Source organism: Symphalangus syndactylus, chromosome 17 (assembly GCF_028878055.3).
Source record: "Symphalangus syndactylus isolate Jambi chromosome 17, NHGRI_mSymSyn1-v2.1_pri, whole genome shotgun sequence".
NCBI lineage: Eukaryota > Metazoa > Chordata > Mammalia > Primates > Hylobatidae > Symphalangus > Symphalangus syndactylus.
This window is the reverse complement of record NC_072439.2, coordinates 16,424,316-16,443,959: the sequence shown is the minus strand read 5'-3', so window position 1 is coordinate 16,443,959 and position 19,644 is coordinate 16,424,316. Positions and strand designations below refer to the sequence as shown.

The window sequence follows — 19,644 nt, the reverse complement described above, 5'->3', positions numbered from 1 at the left end:
GGAGTCTCGCTCTGTCACCAGGCTGGAGTGCAGTGGCGCAATCTCAGCTCGCTGCAACCTCTGCCTCCCGGGTTCAAGCGAGTCTCCCACCGCAGCCTCCCAAGTAGCTGTGATTACAGGCGCCCACCATCACGCCTGGCTAATTTTCATATTTTTTTAGTAGAGACGGGGTTTTGACATGTTGGCCAGGCGGGTCTGAACTCCTGGCCTCAAGTGATCCACCCGCCTCGGCCTCCCAAAGTGCTGGGATTACAGGCGTGAGCCACCGCGCCCGGCCTGGTCCCCCTGACTTCTCCCCCCCTGTCGGCGCCTCATTCATCTTGTCTCTCCTCCTCCCTCCTCATCTTCAGTCTGTCTCTCTAGGTCCCCTTCCCTGCCTCACTCCACCTTCTCAGTGTCTCTGTTTCATCTCCGTGCCCAGTGTTCTCTGGGCTTCCCTTTTGGGGTGGAAGCCCCATCTCTCACCAAAGGCAATGAGCCCTATGGGAGGAAGCCCTGTGTCTTCCCACCCTCTGCTTCCCACTCAGTTTGTCTGCTTTAGCTTGTGGCTCTTTCAGCCAGGCAGCCTCTGAGTTCTCTGATTATCCATCATATTGACAACCGCAGCACCCCTGGTTTTTTGCTTTTTTTTTTTTTTTTGAGACAGGATCTCACTCTGTCACCCAGGCCGGAGTGCAGTGGAGCCATCATGGCTCATTGCAGTGTCAACCTCCTGGGCTCAAGGGATCCTCCCACTTCAGCCTCCCAGGTAGCTGGGATTACAGGTGCGCATCACCATGCCCAGCTAATTTTTGTATTTTTTGTAGATATGAGGTCTTACCATGTTTCCCAGGCTGGTCTCAAACTCCTGGGCTCAAGGGATCCTCCCACCTCGGCCTCCCAAAATGCTGGGATTACAGGCGAGAGCCACCTTGCCACAGTACCCATTTATTGAGCATTTACTGTCTGCTAGAAACTGCTATACTCTTCATCCCTTTGAATCCTCACAACTTTTTTTTTTTTCCTGAGATAGGGTCTCGTTCTATCACCCAGGCTGGAGTGATCATTTGATCACCGCTCACTGCAGCCATGAGCTCAGGCGATCCTTCCACCTCATGGTGCCCCGCCACCCTCTTAACTCCAGAGTTAAGGTGGATCATCACCACGGTACGGAGAAAGAAACTGAGGCCCCAGCAGGCAACATCTCAGCATCCCTGTAATCCCAAACCCCTGCCACCCTCTGGGGGATCTTGCTACCTCCCTGCCTGTCCCTGACTACCTCTCTCAGGGCCAGCCTGTCCCCCAAACCCCTGGCACTCACCTCAAAGAGGCCTTGCCGCTTGCTCAAGCTGCCCCCTTCCAAGGTCCAGAAGTAGATGTGAGATTTCCCGCAGGTGATAAGCACAGTGGGGTCCGTGGGGTGGAAGGTGGCCACCAATACAGCCTCATTGGAGCACTTTGGGGGGTGGGGGAGATTCTGAATGAGGACCTCAAAGTCCCCAAGGCTACTATACCCGCCCCTCACAGGACTGCCCTAAATGGCTGTTTGGGTTGTATGCTGCACACCTGAACTTCTCTTTTTTTTTTTTTTCAGGACGGAGTCTCGCTCTGTCACCCAGACTGGAGTGCAGTGGTGCAATCTCAGCTCACTGCAACCTCCACCTCCCAGGTTCAAGCGATTCTCTTGCCTCAGCCTCCTGAATAGCTGGGATTACAGGCAGGTGCCACCACGCCCAGCTAATTTTTGTATTCTTAGTAGAGACAGGATTTCACCATGTTTCCCGGCTGGTCTCAAAGTCTTCACCTCGTGATCCACCCGCCTCAGCCTCCGAAAGTGCTGGGATTACAGGCGTGAGCCACTGCGCCTGGCCTCTTTTTTTTTTTTTTTTTTTTTCTTTTTGAGTACAAGTCTCGCTCTGTTGCCCAGGCTGGAGTGCAGTGGCACAATCTCGGCTCCTGCAACCTCTGCCTCCCAGGTTCAAGCGATTCTCCTGCCTCAGCCTCCCAAGTAGCTAGATTTACAGGCACGTGCAACCACACCTGGCTAATTTTTGTATTTTTAGTAGAGATGGGGTTTCACCATGTTGGCCAGGCTGGTCTCCAGACTCCTGACCTCAAGTGATCTTCCCACCTCAGCCTCCTAAAATGCTGGGATTACAGGCGTGAGCCACCACACCTGGCCAGTATCTTTCCTATACAGTAAATTAAAGTACAGGAAGCAGGACAAGCCAGCGAAGCATTATCATCTTCTTCATCATTAACAAAACAGCAGACACTTGGAGATCCTCTCCTCTGCCCTAAGCACTGTGCTCAACATTTTACAATCATTAGCTCCTTTAATCCTCCATCACCCTGTGAGGTCAAGGCCATTATGCCCACCTCATTGCAAATTAAAAAGTGAGGCTCAGGCTGGGCGCGGTGGTTCACTCCTGTAATCCCAGCCCTTTGGGAGGCCGAGGCGGGTGGATCACCTGAGGTGGGGAGTTCGAGACCAGCCTAACCAACATGGAGAAACTCCGTCTCTACTAAAAGTACAAAATTAGTTGGTCGTGGTGGAGCATGCCTGTAATCTCAGCTACTCGGGAGGCTGAAGCAGGAGAATCGCTTGCTTGAACCCGGGAGGCAGAGGTTGCAGTGAGCCAAGATCGCGCCATTGCACTCCAGCCTGGGCAACAAGAGGAAAACTCCGTCTCACAAAAAAAGTGAGGCTCAGAGAGGGCCGGGTGCAGTGGCTCACGCCTGTAATCCCAGCACTTTGGGAGGCCGAGGCAGGCGGATCACGAGGTCAGGAGTTCGAGACCGGCCTGGTCAATGTGGCGAAACCCCGTCTCTACTAAAGATACTAAAAAATTAGGTGTGGTGGCGCGCACCTGTAATCCCAACTACTTGGGAGGCTGAGGCAGGAGAATCACTTGAACCCAGGTGGTGGAGGTTGCAGTGAGCCAAGATCATGCCATTACACTCCAGCCTGGGTGACAGGGCGAGACTCCATCTCAAAAAAAAAAAAAAAAAAAAAAAGTGAGGCTCAGAGAGGGTAAAACATTTGCCTAAGGCCACACAGCTAGGCAAGCGTTGTGTGTGGAACCCAGCTCATCTAGCCCTAATTCCAGAGCACAGCCTCACCACCATTTCTGTTTACCCAAACAGTGGGCCTTGATCCAAAACCCAGGTTTCCACCGGGCGTGGTGGCTCACGCCTGTGATCCCAGCACTTTGGGAGGCAGAGGCAGATGGATCACCTGAGGTCAGGAGTTCGAGACCAGCCTGGTCAACATGGTGAAACCCCGTCTCTACTAAAAATACAAAAATTAGCCGGGCATGGTGGCACACACCTGTAGTCTCAGCTACTCAGGAGACTGAGTCAGGAGAATCGCTTGAACCTGAGAGGTGGAGGTTGCAGTGAGCCAAGATTATGCCATTGCACTCCAGCCTGGGTGACAAGAACGAAACTCTGTCTCAAAGTAAGTAAGTAAATAAATAAATAAATAGAACAAACCCAGGTTTCCTACCCCCAGCCCAGGACAGGTATGCAACCTGAGGCAAGTATCTCTTCCCCTCACCATGCCTCATCCATAAAATAGGCCACCTCTCAGATAGGCAAATCGAGACACCACAGGACTGCAGAGTCAGCAGCCACCTCAAACCCACCCTTCTGTTGGGCCTGGTCCACTGTAACCATACCCCATATTCCCATATCCTCACCAAGGCCCTACAAGGAAGACGCTACCATTATCCCCATTTTATTTTATCTATTTACTTATTTTTTTGAGGCAGGGTCTCACTCTGTTGCCCAGGCTGGAGTGTAATGGTGCAATCATGGCTCACTGCAGCTTTAACCTACCAGGTTCAAGCGATCCTCCCACCTCAGCCTCCCAAGTAGCTGGGACTACAGGTGCACACCACACCCAGCTAATTTTTTTTTAAGTGCCAGTTTTTTTGTTTGTCTGTTTTGTTTTTTGTTTTTGAGACGGAGTTTAGCTCTCGTTGCCCAGGCTGGAGTGCAATGGTGCGATCTTGCCTCACCACAACCTCTGCCTCCGGGTTCAAGAGATTCTCCTGCCTCAGCCTCCCAAGTAGCTGGGATTATAGGCATGTGTCACCACGCCCGGCTAATTTTGTATTTTTAGTAGAGACAGGGTTTCTCCATGTTGGTCAGGCTGGTCTCGAACTCCCAACCTCAGCTGATCTGCCTGCCTCCGCCTCCCAAAGTGCTGGGCTTACAGGTGTGAGCCACCGTGCCTGGCATTTTTTTTTTTTTTTTAAGTAGAGATAGGTCTCCTTATGTTGCCCAGGCTGATCTCAAACTTCTGAGCTCAAGCAATCCTCTCATGTCAGCCTCCCAAGGTGTTAGGATTACAGGTGTGAGCCACCTTGCCCAGCCTATTATCCTCATATTATAGATGAGACCACCAAGGCTCTGAGATGGCAAGCAGCTTGCTCAAAGTCACACAGCCAGCAAGGAGGAAAGCCAGGGCTTAAACACGGGGTCTATCTGATTGCAGACTCCTAACCACTGAGATTGGGCAAGTCCCACAGTGGCACCCAACGGGAGGGGATGAGAAAAGTCACCTCACCTTGACATCCACCACCTTGGTCTCCTTGGCCCAGTCCCACACTGAGAGCATGTGATCATTGGATTCGTCCACTGCACACAGCAGGTTGCCCCCATTCTAAAGAGGAGGAGAGAGGAGGGGGACAGAGGCAAGGGGAGTCAGGGCCCATCCTCCCCCAATCCCCACCAAGGCATTCACCACACAGGCCTGTTTTAAAACCTTCAGGCTGGGCACAGTGGCTCATGCCTATAATCATAGCACTTTGGGAGGCCTAGGTGGGAGGATTGCTTGAGCCCAGGAGTTTGAGGCCAGCCTAGGCAATATAGGGAGACCCTGTTTCTTAAACAAAACAAATTTAAATATTAAAAAAAAATAAAATAAAAAGCCAGGCGTGGTGGCTTACACCTGTAATCCCAGTACTTTGGGAGGCTGAGGCAGGTGGATCACAAGGTCAGGACTTCAAGACCAGCCTGGCCAACATAGTTAAACTCTGTCTCTACTAAAAATACAAAAAATTAGCCAGGCGTGGTGGCAGGCGCCTGCAATCCCAGTTACTTGGGAGGCTGAGGCAGGAGAATCGCTTGAACTGGGAGGCAGAGGATGCCGTGAGCCAAGATCGCGCCATTGCACTCCAGCCTAGGCGACAGTGAGAGACTCTGTCTCAAAAAAAAAAAAAAAAAAGACCTTCAAAGGCCCTGGCCATTTCGCAGGAAACACATTAAAATACACCCTCCATTAGAAGCTGTGGAGGCATCTGAAATGGTTTCATACTATGCCTTGAAATGACTCATCCCTAAGAAACTCATCTCATTTGCCCTCAGCTATTGTTTCTCTGCAGCCAGCACCACTAGCCAGGAATTCTTGCTGACATCATCTCATTTGCATTTACATATATATAGAATGACTGATGTAGGTGAAATTCAGCAGTTAACAAAGCTGGTATTATGTTGGGTTTTTGTTTTTATTTTATTTTATTTTATTTTTGGAGACTGAGTCTCACTCTATTGCGCAGGCTGGAATGCAGTTGCGTGATCTTGGCTCACTGCAACCTCCACCTCCCTGGTTCAAGCGATTCTCCTGTCTCTGCCTCTCAAGTAGCTGGCACATGCCACCACATGCCCTCCTAATTTTTGTATTTTTAGTAGAGACAGGGTTTCACTATGTTGGCCAAGCTGGTCTTGAACTCCTAACCTCTGGTGACACACCCGCTTCCACCTTCCAAAGTGCTGGGATTACAGTCATGAGCCACCTCGCCCGGCCAATGTTGGGCTTTTTATACCTTTCATTAAATACAGGTTAATTTTGATTTGGCAAGGTTTTATTTTCTTCTCCACACCTTTGGTAACAATATGGCTCACTCCCACTCCAAGCTCTTAAATGTTTCTTTTGGCCTCAGAAAACCGGTGAGGCTCCAATCCAGTGCTTCTTAAGGATCTATGCAGGAGACTGGCTGTTTTTTACTCCCGAATCCATTGAAGACCAATATTTTAATCAAATATGATAAAAATGTAAAATATGATTTTTATCTATCTATCTATATATTTTTTTGAGACAGAGTCTCACTCTGTCCCCCAGTCTGGAGTGCAGTGGTGGGATCTGAGCTCACTGCTACCTCCACCTCCCAGGTTCAAGTGATTCTCCTGCCTCTGCTTCCTGAGCAGCTGGGATTACCACACCCAGCTAATTTTTGAATATTTTTAGTAGAGATGGGGTTTCGCCATGTTGGCCAGGCTGGTCTCGAACTCCTGACCTCAAATGATCCACCCATCTTGGCCTCCCAAAGTGCTGGGATTACAGGCATGAACTGCATCTGACTAATTTTTATTTATTTTTTACTTTTTTAAGTCAGGGTCCGGCCATATCGCCCAGGTTGGAGTGTAGTGGCGTGATCACAGTTCACTGCTGCCTCGATTTCCTAAGGTCATTCAATCCTCCCACCTCAGCCTCCCAAGTAGCTGGGAGTACAGGCCCAGGCCCACACTAGTACACCCAGCTAATTAGAATTTTTTTTTGTTGTTGTTGGAGTCTCGCCCTGTCACCCAGGCTGGAGTGCAATGGTGCGATCTCGGCTCACTGCAAACTCTGCCTCCCAGGTTCAAGAGACTGTCTTGCCTCAGCCTCCCGAGTAGCTGGGATTACAGGCACCCTCCACCATGCCCAGCTAATTTTTGTATTTTCAGTAGAGACGGGGTTTCACCACGTTGGCCAGGCTTGTCTCAAACTCCTGACCTTGTGATCTGCCCGCCTCGGCCTCCCAAAGTGCTAGGATTACAGGCGTGAGGCACCGCGCCTGGCCTTTTTTTTTTTTTTTTTTTTTTTTGAGACGGAGTCTCGCTCTGTCGCCCAGGCTGGAGTGCAGTGGCACGATCTCGACTCACTGCAAACTCCCCCTCCCGGGTTCAAGCGATTCTCCTGCCTCAGCCTCCTGAGTAGCTGGGACTACAGGCATCTGCCACCACGTCAGGCTATTTTTTTTTTTTTTTTTGGTAGAGACGGGTTTCACTACGTTGGCTAGGCTGGTCTCAAACTCCTGACTTCACATGATCCTCCCACCTCAGCCTCCCAAAGTGCTGGGATTATAGGCATAAGCCACCATGCCCAGCCAAAATATGATTTTTAAAAAAAAAAGCCCACAATCACACACTTGGATGTTGTGGTGCTGTCAAATTGCTCTCCAAATTCCTAAAGGCTTACTCTCGCTTTCTGTACTTATCTCTGCCTGGACATGCCAAAACCCGCCTGCAAATGGGCAAGGAGCAGCTGGGCCCTAGGCACTGGGTTTAAAATGCCTGAGAGGGCTGGCCGGGCACGGCCCTCATTGTGACGTCACAGAGGCTGGCCACGCCTCCAGCAGAATTCCCAGCCCTCAACCCAAGGGGCGGGTGAAAAGGTGCGGGCACTTGCCCTCCTTTTCAGGGCGATGGGGCGGGGTTAGGGTGGGCGAAGGACTTACGGATTTGGAGAAGCCCACACAGCACACGGCTCTGTCAAACACCCCCAAGCCCAGCACGTGTAAGGTGGAGAGGGAAACTGAGTCCCAGATGCGCACGTGGGGTGGCAGCGGCTGCAAGGAAGACAGGCTTGTTACCTTGGGGGTGCCAGCTGCTTGTCCCCCACAACTGTGTCCTGCACTCTTTTCTGCTTTCCCCTCCCTTCCATTACCTTCCCTTCCTTAGTGGTGCCCGCCACCTGTCCGGTGGCGATGGTGACCATATCTGGGTGGATGGCCAAGCTGCAGAAAGAAGGGACAGAGAGACCAGGGCTCAGTGGGAGAGAGGAGGCTCACAGCGACCCAGGACATTCATTCCACAAATTGGCTGGTTCAGTTTAGTCAATAAACATGTATTTAGTCAATTAATAGCAGTAAGCGGATGCCCTCCGGCTACGCTGGCTCAGAAGCAAGACTTAGGCCTGGGGTCTCTAACTCAAATGCCAGCAGGACGCACCTCACATAGTGGCCAGGAGAGCACACTTATTTAACGGGGCTGACACCACCCTGCTCCAACCACCAGGAATTGTCTGGAGTGCCTATTCAGTTTCTTTTTTTTTAAGAGACGGAGTCTCCCAGCACTTTGGGAGGCCAAGACGGGCGGATCACCTGAGGTCAGGAGTTTGAGACCTGCCTGGCCAACATGGGGAAATCCTGTCTCTACTAAAAGTACAAAAATTAGCTGGGCATGGTGGCGGGCACCTGTAGTTCCAGCTACTCGGGAGGCTGAGGCAGGAGAATCGCTTGAACCCAGGAGGGGAGGTTGCAGTGAGTCGAGATCGTGCCACTGGACTCCAGCCTGGGCGACAGAGTGAGACTAGTTCTCAAAAAAAGAAAAAAAAAGAGATGGAGTCTCGCTCTGTACCCCAGGCTAGAGTGCAGTGGCAGGATCATAGCTGACTGCAGCCTCCAACTCCTGGGCTTCAGCGACCCTTCCGCCTTGGCCCTCCAAAGTGCTGGTTTCACAGGCGTGAGCCACCTCGCTGCCCAGATTTTCAAAAGAAGAAAAAGATCCAGGCATTGAGTGAATTCACTGTCTGAATTTTTTTTGAGACAGAGCTTCCTCTTTCACCCAGGCTGGAGTGCGGTGGCTCAATCACAGCTCACTGCAGCCTCGACCTCCTGGGTTCAAGTGATCCTCTCGCCTCAACCTCCTGAGTAGCTGGGACCATAGGGGCTCACCACCACACCCAACTAAAACATCTGAAATATTGAAATATTGATACTCAATCCACAGTTTCCCACTGAATTCAGCCTGAAGGCAGCTGGTGGCTTTGGAGAGGGAGCAAAGGCTTAGCCTTGCCAAACCCCACAGGGCAGCGATGTGAAAAGAGGCCTAGAGGGGCAGGAGCTGGAGCTCCACCCCCGGCCACAGTTCCCTCCCTTCCCCTCCGTCCCACATCTCACCATTTGATGTCATCGTTGTGTCCCAGGTAGTGTCGCTGCCTCTGCTCCTCCACGCTGTATAGCACGGCCACAGAGGCCACAAAGTACACTATTTCCCCGGTGGGCAGCAAATAAAGGTTGGCCCGGCAGTCTCGGCCACGGTAGCCATAGCTGGAGCCACCCAGGGGCCGGTTAAGGAATGTGTTTTTTTGTTGTTGTTTTTATTTATTTATTTATTTATTTATTTATTTATTTATTTGAGACGGAGTCTCACTCTGTCGCCCAGGCTGGAGTGCAGTGGCGCGATCTCAGCTCACTGCAAGCTCCGCTTCCTGGGTTCACACCATTCTCCTGCCTCAGCCTCCCGAGTAGCTGGGACTACAGGCACATGCCACCACGCCCGGCTAATTTTTTGTATTTTTAGTAGAGACGGGGTTTCACCATTTTAGCCAGGATGGTCTCAATCTCCTGACCTCGTGATCCACCCGCCTCGCCCTCCCAAAGTGCTGGGAGCCACGGCGCCCGGCCTATTTATTTTTCTTTTTTTTGAGACGCAGTCTCGCTCTGTCTCCAGGCAGGAGTGCAGTGGCACAGTCTCAGCTCACTGCAACCTCCGACTCCCTGGTTCAAGCGATTCTCCTGCCTCAGCCTCCTGAGTATCTGGGATTACAGACACATGCCACCACGCCCAGCTAATTTTTGTACTTTTAGTAGAGACGGGGTTTCACCATGTTGACCAGGATGGTCTCAATCTCCTGACCTCATGATCTGCCTGCCTTGGCCTCTCAAAGTGCTGGGATTACAGGTGTGAGCCACTGCATCCGGCCTGTTTTGTTTTTTAAGACAGAGTCTGTCGCCCGGACTGGAGTGCAGTGGCATGATCCCAGCTCACTGCAACCTCTGCCTCCCATGTTCAAGCAATTTTCCTGTCTCAGCCTCCCAAGTAGCTGGGACTACAGGCAGATGCCACCATGCCAGGCTAATTTTTGTATTTTTAGTAGAGATGGGGTTTCACCATATTGGTCAGGTGGTCTCCAACTCCTGACCTCAGGTGATCCACCCACCTTGGTCTCCCAAAGTGCTGGGATTAGAGGCTTGAGCCACTGGCGCCCAGACAAGGAATGTATTTTGCATCATACACATTGGCTGAGGACCAGACTCAACAAAGTCATTGGAATGAGGTTTTTCTGTTTCCACTCTCACCCCTGTAGTGGGCTGATGGTCCCCTCCCACTCCAAAAAAAAATGTCTGTTTCCTTTTTTTTTTTTTTGAGATGGAGTTTCGCTCTTGTTGCCCAGGCTGGAATGCAATGGTGTGATCTCGGCTCACGGCAAACTCCGCCTCCCAGGTTCAAGGGATTCTTCTGCCTCAGCCTCCAGAGTAGCTGGGATTATAGGCATGCGCCACCATGCCTGGCTAATTTTGTATTTTTAGTAGAGACAGGGTTTCTCCGTGTTGGTCAGGCTGGTCTTGAACTCCCAACCTCAGGTGATCTGCCCGCCTCGGCCTCCCAAAGTGCTGGGATTATAGGCAGAGCCACCACGCCCGGGCTATGTCTGTTTCTTAATCCGCACAACTTGCAAATATGACCTTACAAGGAAATGAGGTCTTTGCAGATATAATTATAGATCTCAAGATGAGATCATCCTGGATTATCAGAGTGGCCCCTAAATCCGATCACAAGTGTCCTTATAAATGACAGAAGAGGCAGCCTCAATCTCCTGGGCTTAAGTGATCTTCTTGCCTCCCCTTCCCAAATAGCTGAGACTACAGGCATGCACCACCACGCCTAGCAAATTTTTTGTATATTTTTGGTAAAGATGCAGTCTCGTCATGTTGCCCAGGCTGGTCTCAAATTCCTGGGCTCAAGCAATCCACTTGTGTTGGCCTCCTAAAGTGCTGGGATTACAGGCATGAGCCAATGCATGCAGCCTGCCTGGCTAATTAAAAAAAAAAATTTTGTAGAGATGGGATCTCACTTTGTTGTCCAGGCTGATAGTTATCTGGTTTATTTGTTAACTGCTCATATTCCCCAATAAGCCTGTGAGTTCCATGGTGGCTGAGATTGGGCTGTTTTTTTTCATTTCTGTATCTGCTATTTTATTTCCTGTACAGACGAGGTCTTGCTGTGTTGCTCAGGCTAGTTTCAAACTCCTGGCTTCAAGCGATCCACCCACCTCGGCCTCTCAACGTGCTGAGTTAGTATTTTATCAATCCCTGTGCATGGGGCACATACTATGAGCTCAGTACCTTTACACATTATTTCACAGGTCTATGAACCTGACATCATGAAATTCATTTTTCAGAGTCAAGGCGACTTTTCCAGGGTCACACAGCCAGCTACGGGCTGGACTGGGGTTTGAACCCATCTCTGTCAGACTCCAGAGCCCGGGTTCCCAGCCATTCCTAACTCTTTGTTGCTCAAATGCACCAATCCCACTCTGGCCACGTAGCCCTTGAACGTGCTGTGCTTTTTTTGTGTGTTGCCCAGGCAGGTCTCAAACTCCTGGCCTCAAACGATCCTCCCAAAGTGCTGGGATTACAGGCCTGAGCTGCCTTGACGGCCTTTCTATTTCCTCCTGAGGGGATGGGAGCACCGAGGAGATTCCAGCAAAAGGATACACCCAGTCCAGCTTGAGCCGGCAAGAAGGCAGCTCTGAGCGTGTGTCCAGGCTGTAGGTGGGTGCCAGCTCGTCTGGGATCATCATGGGCACAGGGCGGCCCCTCAGGAACATTTTCACGGAGCCATCCTCTGCCAGGACACCCCCAGAGGTCAGGCACTGACACCAGCCCCATCCCTATTCCCTCTCCTCTTCCAGCTTTATTTATTTATTTTTTTAAAGGCAGGGAAATTGAGGCCAGAGAGGCAAAGACCCAGTAGCCAGGACTCCTGATCTCTGGCTCCAGCCTGTCACCCCAGCAAGCAAGCTTCCACCAAGCCCTTCCCCATCTCCCCACTCACCCACACTGAAGATAACTTCTTTGGTTTTGCTGTCAGGAAAGGACAAAGAAAAAAAAGGTCTTAGTAGTCAGCTCACAACAGGGGAGAAACCGCTCCTTCACCCCCACCGCTCCCCGGAGGTCTCCGATGAAAACTGGGCCGAGTAAGGGGCAGAGCGCTGCCTCTCTGCAGGCCGTGTGCTTTGCTCGGTTGATCTTGCAGAGCCTAAGACACAGGCCCAGAGAGGCAGTGATCGCCAAAGATCACACAGCACGAAGTGGCAGGGACGCGATCCTGGAGGAAGGGAGTCACCAAGGACCCTTCTCTCCTTATCAGCAAGGTGCTCCCCAACGCCCCCCACCCGCAGTTCCCCCAGCACCCCAAGCGTCAAGCAGCAAGAGAAGCGGGGAGAGTTTAAAGGAAGGGGCGTGTCCCCACGCCGGCCTGGGTCCCAGGGGATGGGGGAAACCTGAGATCTAAGCCCCGGGAGCGCGGAGAGGAGATGGGGGGTGGTCTGCGAAAGGGTCTCACCCAGCTCCAAAGCTACTCATGGCGGCGGCTGGCGGAGCTTCGGGGCCGGGGGTGGAGCCGGGACCGGCTCTGCCGCTTCCGGCCCTGGGAGGCGCCCGGGCCGCCGCGCCCCTGCCCCGCCCTCCACGGCCGCCCCTGGAGCCAGAGGGTCCCACTGGGTCACACATCCCGGGCTGTGGACTCCCGATCCCAGGTTCTTTCAGGGTGGGTGGGGGAGAGTGGTTGAGAACATGGACTCGGGAGCGCGCCTGCTTGAGTTAAAACCCCAGTTCTGCTAATTCCTAGCAGTGTATACAGGTCGTCCAACCTCTGCCTCGGTTTCCTCATTTAAAAAAATGGGGATAATAAGAGTACCCGGCCGGGCGCGGTGGCTCACGCCTGTAATCCCAGCACTTTGGGAGGCCGAAGCGGGCAGATCACCTGAGGTCAGGAGTTCAAGACCAGCCTGGCCAACGTGGTGAAACCCCGTCTCTACTAAAAATACAAAACTTAGCCTGGAGTGGTGGCTGGCGCCTGTAATCCCAGCTACTTGGGAGGCTGAGGCAGGAAAATCATTCGAACTCGGGAGGCGGAGGTTACTGTGAGCTGAGATTGTGCCATTGCACTCCAGCCTGGGCAACAAGAGCAAGACTCCGTCTCAAAATAAATAAATAAATAAATAAATAAATAAATAAATAAATAAATGTACCCACACCTCCCGGGGGTAGTTGCGAGGATGAAATTGGTTAATTATTGGGAAGTGCCTGGAGTATACATAACGCTGTATTTGTGTTTGCTATGTTTGAGCAGAGTTGAAATGTGCAGCTTTTGACCTTGGTCTTGCCCTTGCGTGGCCTCCTAGCTCTGACCACACCCACTGCACCATAACTCCAGCCTTAGGGTGATTTTCGTTTTGTTTTGTTTTGGTTTTGATACAGGGTGTCGCTCTGTGGACCAGGCTGGAGTGCAATGGCGTGATCGTGGCTCACTGAAACCTCGAATTTTCTAGGCTGAAGTGATCCTCCTGCCGCAGCCTCCCAAGTAGCTGGGTCTACAAGCGCAGGCCAGCACGCCCGGCTATTTTCTTTCTCTCTCTCTCTTTTTTTGTTTTTTTGTTTGTTTGTTTAACGGAGTCTTGCTCTGTCACCAGGCTAGAGTGCAGTGGTGCGATCTCGGCTCACTGCAACCTCCGCCTCCCGGGTTGAGGTGAGTCTCCTGCCTCAGCCTCCCGAGTAGCTGGGACTACAGGCACGCGCCACCACGTGGCACGTTTCGTATACAGCTAATTTTTGTATTATTAATAGAAAGGGGGTTTCACCATGTTGGCCAGGATGGTCTCGATCTCTTGACCTTGTGATCTACCCGCCTAGGCCTCCCAAAGTGCTGGGATTACAGGCGTGAGCCACCGCGCCAGTCCTAATTTATTTTCATTTTTAGTAAAGACGAGGGCTCGCTATTTTGCCTAGCCTGGTCTCGAACTCCTGAGCTCAAGCGATGATTCCCGCCTCCGCCTCCCAAACTGCTAGAATTACAGCCTTAGGTTTTGAGTCGGTCCAGATCTTCAGTATGGCTCCGCCTCTGGAGTTGACCACGCCTATTATTCTGATCTCAACACCTCCTCTCTTCTGACCCTGTGCCTAAGTTGACTCAATTGCTTGAGAATTGACTGCTACCTCCCGCCAACGCTCCTTCTCCGGCCCGCCAGGCATTCTGATTACGTCCATTTTCACGTATTCCTTATGTGAGTATCTTCTAGGCCTCCAAGTTGGCTCCACCTCTGGGGCACTTGATCACGCCCCTACGGCCCCGCCTAACCTTTAAACCACGCCCTTTTCCACCAGGCAGTGCCCCCTGATTTTGATGGCAAGGCTTCTGGAATCTGGAATGCCTCCACCTGGTCTCAGCCTCTGTCACTCCGTACCCCAGATTTTTTTTTTTTTTTTTTTTTTTTTTTTTTTTTTTTGAGACGGAGTCTTGCTCTGTCACCCAGGCTGGAGTGCAGTGGCGCGATCTCGGCTCATTGCAAGCTCCGCCTCCCGGGTTCACGCCATTCTCCTGCCTCAGCCTCTCCGAGTAGCTGGGACTACAGGCGCCCGCCACCACGCCCGGCTAATTTTTTTGTATTTTTGGTAGAGACGGGGTTTCACCGTGGTCTCGATCTCCTGACCTCGTGATCCGCCCGCCTCGGCCTCCCAAAGTGCTGGGATTACAAGCGTGAGCCACCGCGCCCGGCCGTACCCCAGATTTTAATTTCGCCCAGGCGGACACTCTGGCTGCACCCTTGAATTCCTCAGACTACCTCTTTCCTTGCAGAAACTCTGTGGCTGCTGCCTTGACTTCATCCCTGAAACTCAACGGGGCCTCTCCTGTACTTTAATAACCACGCCCATAAGCCAAGCTCCTCCCTGACTTCCTCACCCAGTAGACCTGACCGTCCAGCTCCTAAAAGCTCTGGCCACGCCCCTTAATATTGACTCCGCCCTCCCAGACCTTCCACTGTTACTGTGCCACCTCAAGATTGGTCCCTCCAAGGCTCTGGCACTGTCCCCGCTTTTGAACTAGCTGGCCCCACTCTAGGTTACGACCTCGTGGCCTGGGGCATGACTATATTTCTCGACCATTTCCTCCCTATCTCTTTCTGCGGCTTGACGCCGCCCGAGTCCTTACCCTTCCTTTTTGGCGCTACAGTTGCTGCTGGAGGATGTGGTCCGGCTGCGGGGGTCCTCGCGGCGCACCGAGGCGAGGCGCTCTGGTGACAAGTAGCGGCGGACACTGCTAAAAGAGAGCACACAGTTGGGGGCAGAGCCTTCGAGGCCAGCAGGCGAGTGCCGTGAGCAAGCGAGATCCTCCCTGCACCGTCTGCTGCTGGAGCTCAGGCAAACAAACCACTTCTGTCTCCCACGAGGTCTTGGAAGAGGCTGGCGGTCCCGGCCTTGTGCCTTACCTGCGCCCGGAGGTTGCCTCCTTCTTGGGAGAGGATGGGGACGTGGCATAGCCACCCACGCGCCGCGGGGGTCCCGAGCCATTAAGGGGCGTCCTGGTGGGAAGGCCTTTCAAGAGCTGACACACTGGAGGGATGGGGTTAGGGACAGAAGGGGGTGAGTATGAGGACCAGGCCCCGGTCCTCCCCATCCCACCCCTCCAGTCTAACGGGGATACCCGAGGCAGTGGTGCCTAAGCGCGGAGGCGCCCGGCCCTTGGGGGTGCCCCGCGCGCGCAGCGCCGCTCCCTGTTCTTCGCACGCCCGCAGGCGACGCAGAGCATCCGCCAGCGCCGCCTTTAGGACCGCCAACTCGTCTTCCTGTAACTGCAGCCGCTGCTCCAGCGCCGACACGCGGTCGTCCACTTCCATACCGCTTGTGCCCGACAAATTGTCATCTGGAAGACGGGGGAGTGCCGGCTGCAGGGCCACCCAGGAGCTCCAGTGCCCAAGGGGTCCCTCCTGCCTTCCTGGGTCTAAGCGGGGGGCCAGCCACGCCCCTTTCCTGTCCCGCTACCTGGGGCTGGGACACTTGGACATGGGCCAAGGAAGAGGACTCTGAAGGGGGAAGGAAATCCCCACAGCTCTCCAACCCATCCCCACACTCCTCTCTGCCGCAGCGCGCTGGCCGTGTGACCTTGGGGAAGTCCCTTCCCTCTTATTTTCTAAGAGTCTGTGAACCCAGGAGCCTCTCGCTCTGGCTTTAAGATTCTATGACTAAGACGTGACCAGGCGCGGTGGCTCACGCCTGTAACCCCAGCACTTTGGGAGGCCGAGGCGGGCGTATCACGTCAGGAGATCCAGACCACCCTGGCCAACATGGTGAAACCCTGTCTCTACTAAAATGCAAAAAAAAAAAAAAAAAAAAAAAAAAAAAATTAGCCGGGCGTGGTGGCGCATGCCTGTAGTCCCAGCTACTCCGGAGGCTGAGACAGGGGAATCACTTGAACCCGGGGGGTCGGAGGTTGCCGTGAGCCAAGATCGCGCCACTGCACTCCAGCCTGGCGACGGAGCGAGACTCCGTCTCAATAAAAAAAAAAAAAAAAAAGATTCTATGATTCTATGACTAAGACGTTAAGTATCTATGAGTGATAAGAGCATTTGCAAAATGACACCAACCTACTCCTAATGACACTAAGGTTCTAGAATTGATCCCCAACATCCTCCAACGAAGATTCTGTTATGAATACCAACGTCTCTTCACTGTTTCTAAGACTTTGCAAGTCAAAAGGTCATGCCTAGCCTCTCCATTTCCCCTCCTCTCCTCACTGTGGGGTTCGACCCTAGAGCCAGCTGCAAAGACAGAGCTTCGGCGGCCCCTGGCGGCAGATTTGGGGATTGCAGGCAGCGCATCGCAGACCCAGAAGACCCAAGGGAGATGCAGACCGGATTGACAACCAAACTCTTCCCCAACAGGCATTCCTCTTTTCTGTTCCCCTTCTTTGTTCGCCTCTGTACCCCGCGCCCCAGATTTGGCTCTCCAGCCTATGGGTGCAGCCAAAATGACTCCCCGAGTGGCACCCCCAACCCTGCTCATTTTTCCAAAGTGGGAGGGGCGGAGACCCAAGTGGCCCCTCTTCCCCTTTTCCCCCAGAATACTCATACCCAGACTCATTGCTGACCACAACCAAGGAAGCCCTGGTTCCCAGCCTGGTGGAAGTAAAGGTGGTAGCTTAGACGGGGACAGGGCGTGGAGCTCGCCCCTGCCATCCCGCGTCCACAGGCCGCGCAGCTGGCTCTCTGGGCTCCGCAGTGCAGCCGCCGCTCCTCCCTCCTTCCCCTCGTAGTCCAATCGCCTGCCGAGGCTTGCCCGCCCTGCCCCCCACTCACACCTCCCAGGTCCGGTGCCTGGACCTGCAGAGGGAGGTGGGAGCCTCCTGAGGTCAGAAGGAGTGAGCCGTCAGGACTTAGAACTCGTAACAGGGGGAAACCTCTAGGGGTCTTGTTGGCATCACGTTTTGCAGACGGGAAACTAAGGAAGGAGGCTAGTAGGAGCGTGCAGAGACACGCCAAATATCACTCAGCCAGTAGGTGGGGGCGGGGGACCCAATCACCTCCTGTGCTCAGCCTGGTCCTACCTACCATTAATAATACGACCAGAAAAATGGCATCTGTTACTGTGAGCTTACATGTGCCAGGCACTGCTCACGCAAAACACTTAGCACGTTCCTGGCTCATGTTGATGCTCGATAAATCCAGAATAGGATTAAGTATTTTTATGATACCTAATGCTTTTGGCAACTCTAGTAGTTGTAGTAGCATAATCCATTTTAGGAGGAGAGGAAGAGGAAGGGTACTGAAGCCCAGAAAGGTGACATTACTTGTTATACGGACACACAGCCGTTCAATGGAAGAACCCATACTCAACAGGAACGGACACCCTGTCATTCTGGCTCTTAGAGGGACAGAGGAGGACAAAATAAGCATTCTGGGTCCCCTGCCAATTCCAGTGGTCCCTGGCACTAGGGTGTGTGCCCAGAGGACTGAACCTCCAAACTGAGTTAAATAGAGGTGCTTTCATCTTGACCCTTCTGCCCCACCCAGAGCGGCCAGCTGCACTGTCAGGCCTTGGCCAGCCCATCCTACCAACCCCCACACCTCCACCATCCCCACCCCTGTGACTCAAGCCCTCTGCTTACTCCTGACTATCCCCCCATCCTCAGCCCTTTTTCCCAGAGACCAGGCCTCACTTCCCACTTTTCCCTCCCAACTCCCCTCTTCTCCTATCTCCCCTCACCTGAGCCCGACACCCACAGTGGCCCTACTGATATCACACCCATTTGTCTAGGGAGAAGGGATGGTGCTAATGCATGGGAGGGCCAGGGCCAGAGGATTTGGGAGGTATCCTAGAAGCAAAGTCCTCTGGTCGTCCCTTTCCAGTCCCACACTCTGCCCTCAACTCAACACCAAATCTACCCCCACCACCTCTGTCTGTCCCCCTGCTATGGAGATAGGGGAGCATTCCAGAAGCTTGAGGGGAGAGAGAAAGGGCAGACTTCCAGGCCCAGTCGACCCCCAGGCCGTACCCCCTTCCAATCCCGGGTTCCTTCGGGTTCTGCCCCCTTCTCTCCTCTCCGTCTAGCCACCTCGAGAGTAGAGGAGGATCCAAGTGGATGGGGGGCTGGGATCTAGGTTTTGGGGACCAGGGACCTTGCTTTTGGGTCAGGGTCCTGCTGAGGGAGAGAAAAGGGGGATCTTCAGCAAGGGAGGGGGATGGGGACTTGGAAGGAGGAGGTTGGGGCAAGAAGAGATGGGTCCAGCCTTGGGCGGGGCCAAGGTCGGAACTGAGAAGGGGTCTCACCGTTGCAGTATTGCAGCAGCGAGGACGTGTCGTACAGGCCGCAGAAGGCCGGGCCGCGCTCCGCCATCGCCCCACCACAGCCACCGCCGGCCCCCCCGGTCCCAGCCCGGGCCCGGTCCCCCCCACCAGGCCCTGCCTCCCGTTGCCATAGCAACGCCCTTCGTTCCAGCATCCCTAGCTCAGCTCGCCTGGCATCAGGCGGCCGGCGCCGGGCCCGGCGCTGGGGTCATCCCCAGGATGCCCAGAAAGGGTGGTCGGGACACCCCCTGCCAAGCCCCCCAACACAATCCTCGGGCCAGGATTGGCTGCGCCCGGATCCCCCTAGGTACCGTCTGGTCCCGCCCACAACCGGAGTGTAGTCTCTCTAGACCCCCCTCCTCGCCCGTTCAGAACCAATGAGAGCCTGTCGCGCAGGGCCCTCCACCAATAGGGATGCAGAGGGATTGGAAGGGGCAGGGCCTTTCCTGCTTTCAGCCTGAAGCGCAGCCCCGAGCTCCGGGAGGAGGGTGGTGTGGAGGAAGACGCTCCACTATCCCCAAAACCTCTTCAGACTTTCATTGGATTTTCCAAAAGCCCCCTCCTTAAGGCCAGGGCCCGACCTTAGAGCCCCAAACCTGCCCAGGGAGCTCTTGTTTATTACATCTAGGCCCACCCTCAGGCTCGTAGCCCCACCCCCAGAATCTTGCGGGTGCTAAAGTTTTATTCCTACCCACAGAATCATTAGCACCGCCCCCTGAACCTCCAAGGGTTTATAGTATAGCACGTCTCCAGAGCTCTGGACAGGACCTTCTTATAGGATTAGCTCTGCCCTCGGAATTTAAATCCCTCCCCTCGCTGTCTGTTAGTCCCTCCCTAACTTTCCCCACCACTCTGTCTGCGGCCCCAGGCCCTTAGCTCCGCCCTTAGAGCCCTGGCCTCCCACAACCGCATTATCCAGTCCGGGCTTTGGCACAGGCCCGGTTGTGAGGCTTGGACTAGCCCGCGTGTCAGGCAGAGATGGCTCGAA

General features: G+C 53.5%; 1 protein-coding gene across 14 annotated transcripts in view; it reads right to left on the bottom strand.

The window, feature by feature from the left end:
* EML2 (EMAP like 2) overlaps nucleotides 1-18,993 on the bottom strand; it is a 36,961-nt gene extending 17,968 nt beyond the window's left edge. Inside the window, exons 1-11 of one of the 14 annotated variants that reach the window (XR_010116528.1) lie at nucleotides 18,639-18,951; nucleotides 15,517-15,735; nucleotides 15,302-15,425; nucleotides 15,025-15,132; nucleotides 11,869-11,897; nucleotides 11,529-11,658; nucleotides 8,928-9,077; nucleotides 7,694-7,763; nucleotides 7,485-7,595; nucleotides 4,553-4,648; nucleotides 1,301-1,435 (exon numbers count right to left, since the gene is read on the bottom strand). Coding sequence is in view for 12 of the 14 variants with exons in the window: in XM_055249456.2 (XP_055105431.1) it covers nucleotides 1,301-1,435; nucleotides 4,553-4,648; nucleotides 7,485-7,595; nucleotides 7,694-7,763; nucleotides 8,928-9,077; nucleotides 11,529-11,658; nucleotides 11,869-11,897; nucleotides 15,025-15,132; nucleotides 15,302-15,425; nucleotides 15,517-15,735; nucleotides 18,639-18,810 (1,344 nt within the window). In the remaining 2 variants the exon portion in view is untranslated. Of the gene's footprint in view, nucleotides 1-1,300; nucleotides 1,436-4,552; nucleotides 4,649-7,484; nucleotides 7,596-7,693; nucleotides 7,764-8,927; nucleotides 9,109-11,502; nucleotides 11,659-11,868; nucleotides 11,898-12,378; nucleotides 12,451-15,024; nucleotides 15,133-15,301; nucleotides 15,426-15,516; nucleotides 15,736-15,854; nucleotides 16,110-16,942; nucleotides 17,712-18,638 lie in introns of those variants that run through there. The other 13 variants (XR_010116529.1, XM_055249457.2, XM_055249456.2 and 10 more) reach the window with 13 other exon arrangements.
* Between the last annotated feature and the right edge of the window lie 651 nt (nucleotides 18,994-19,644).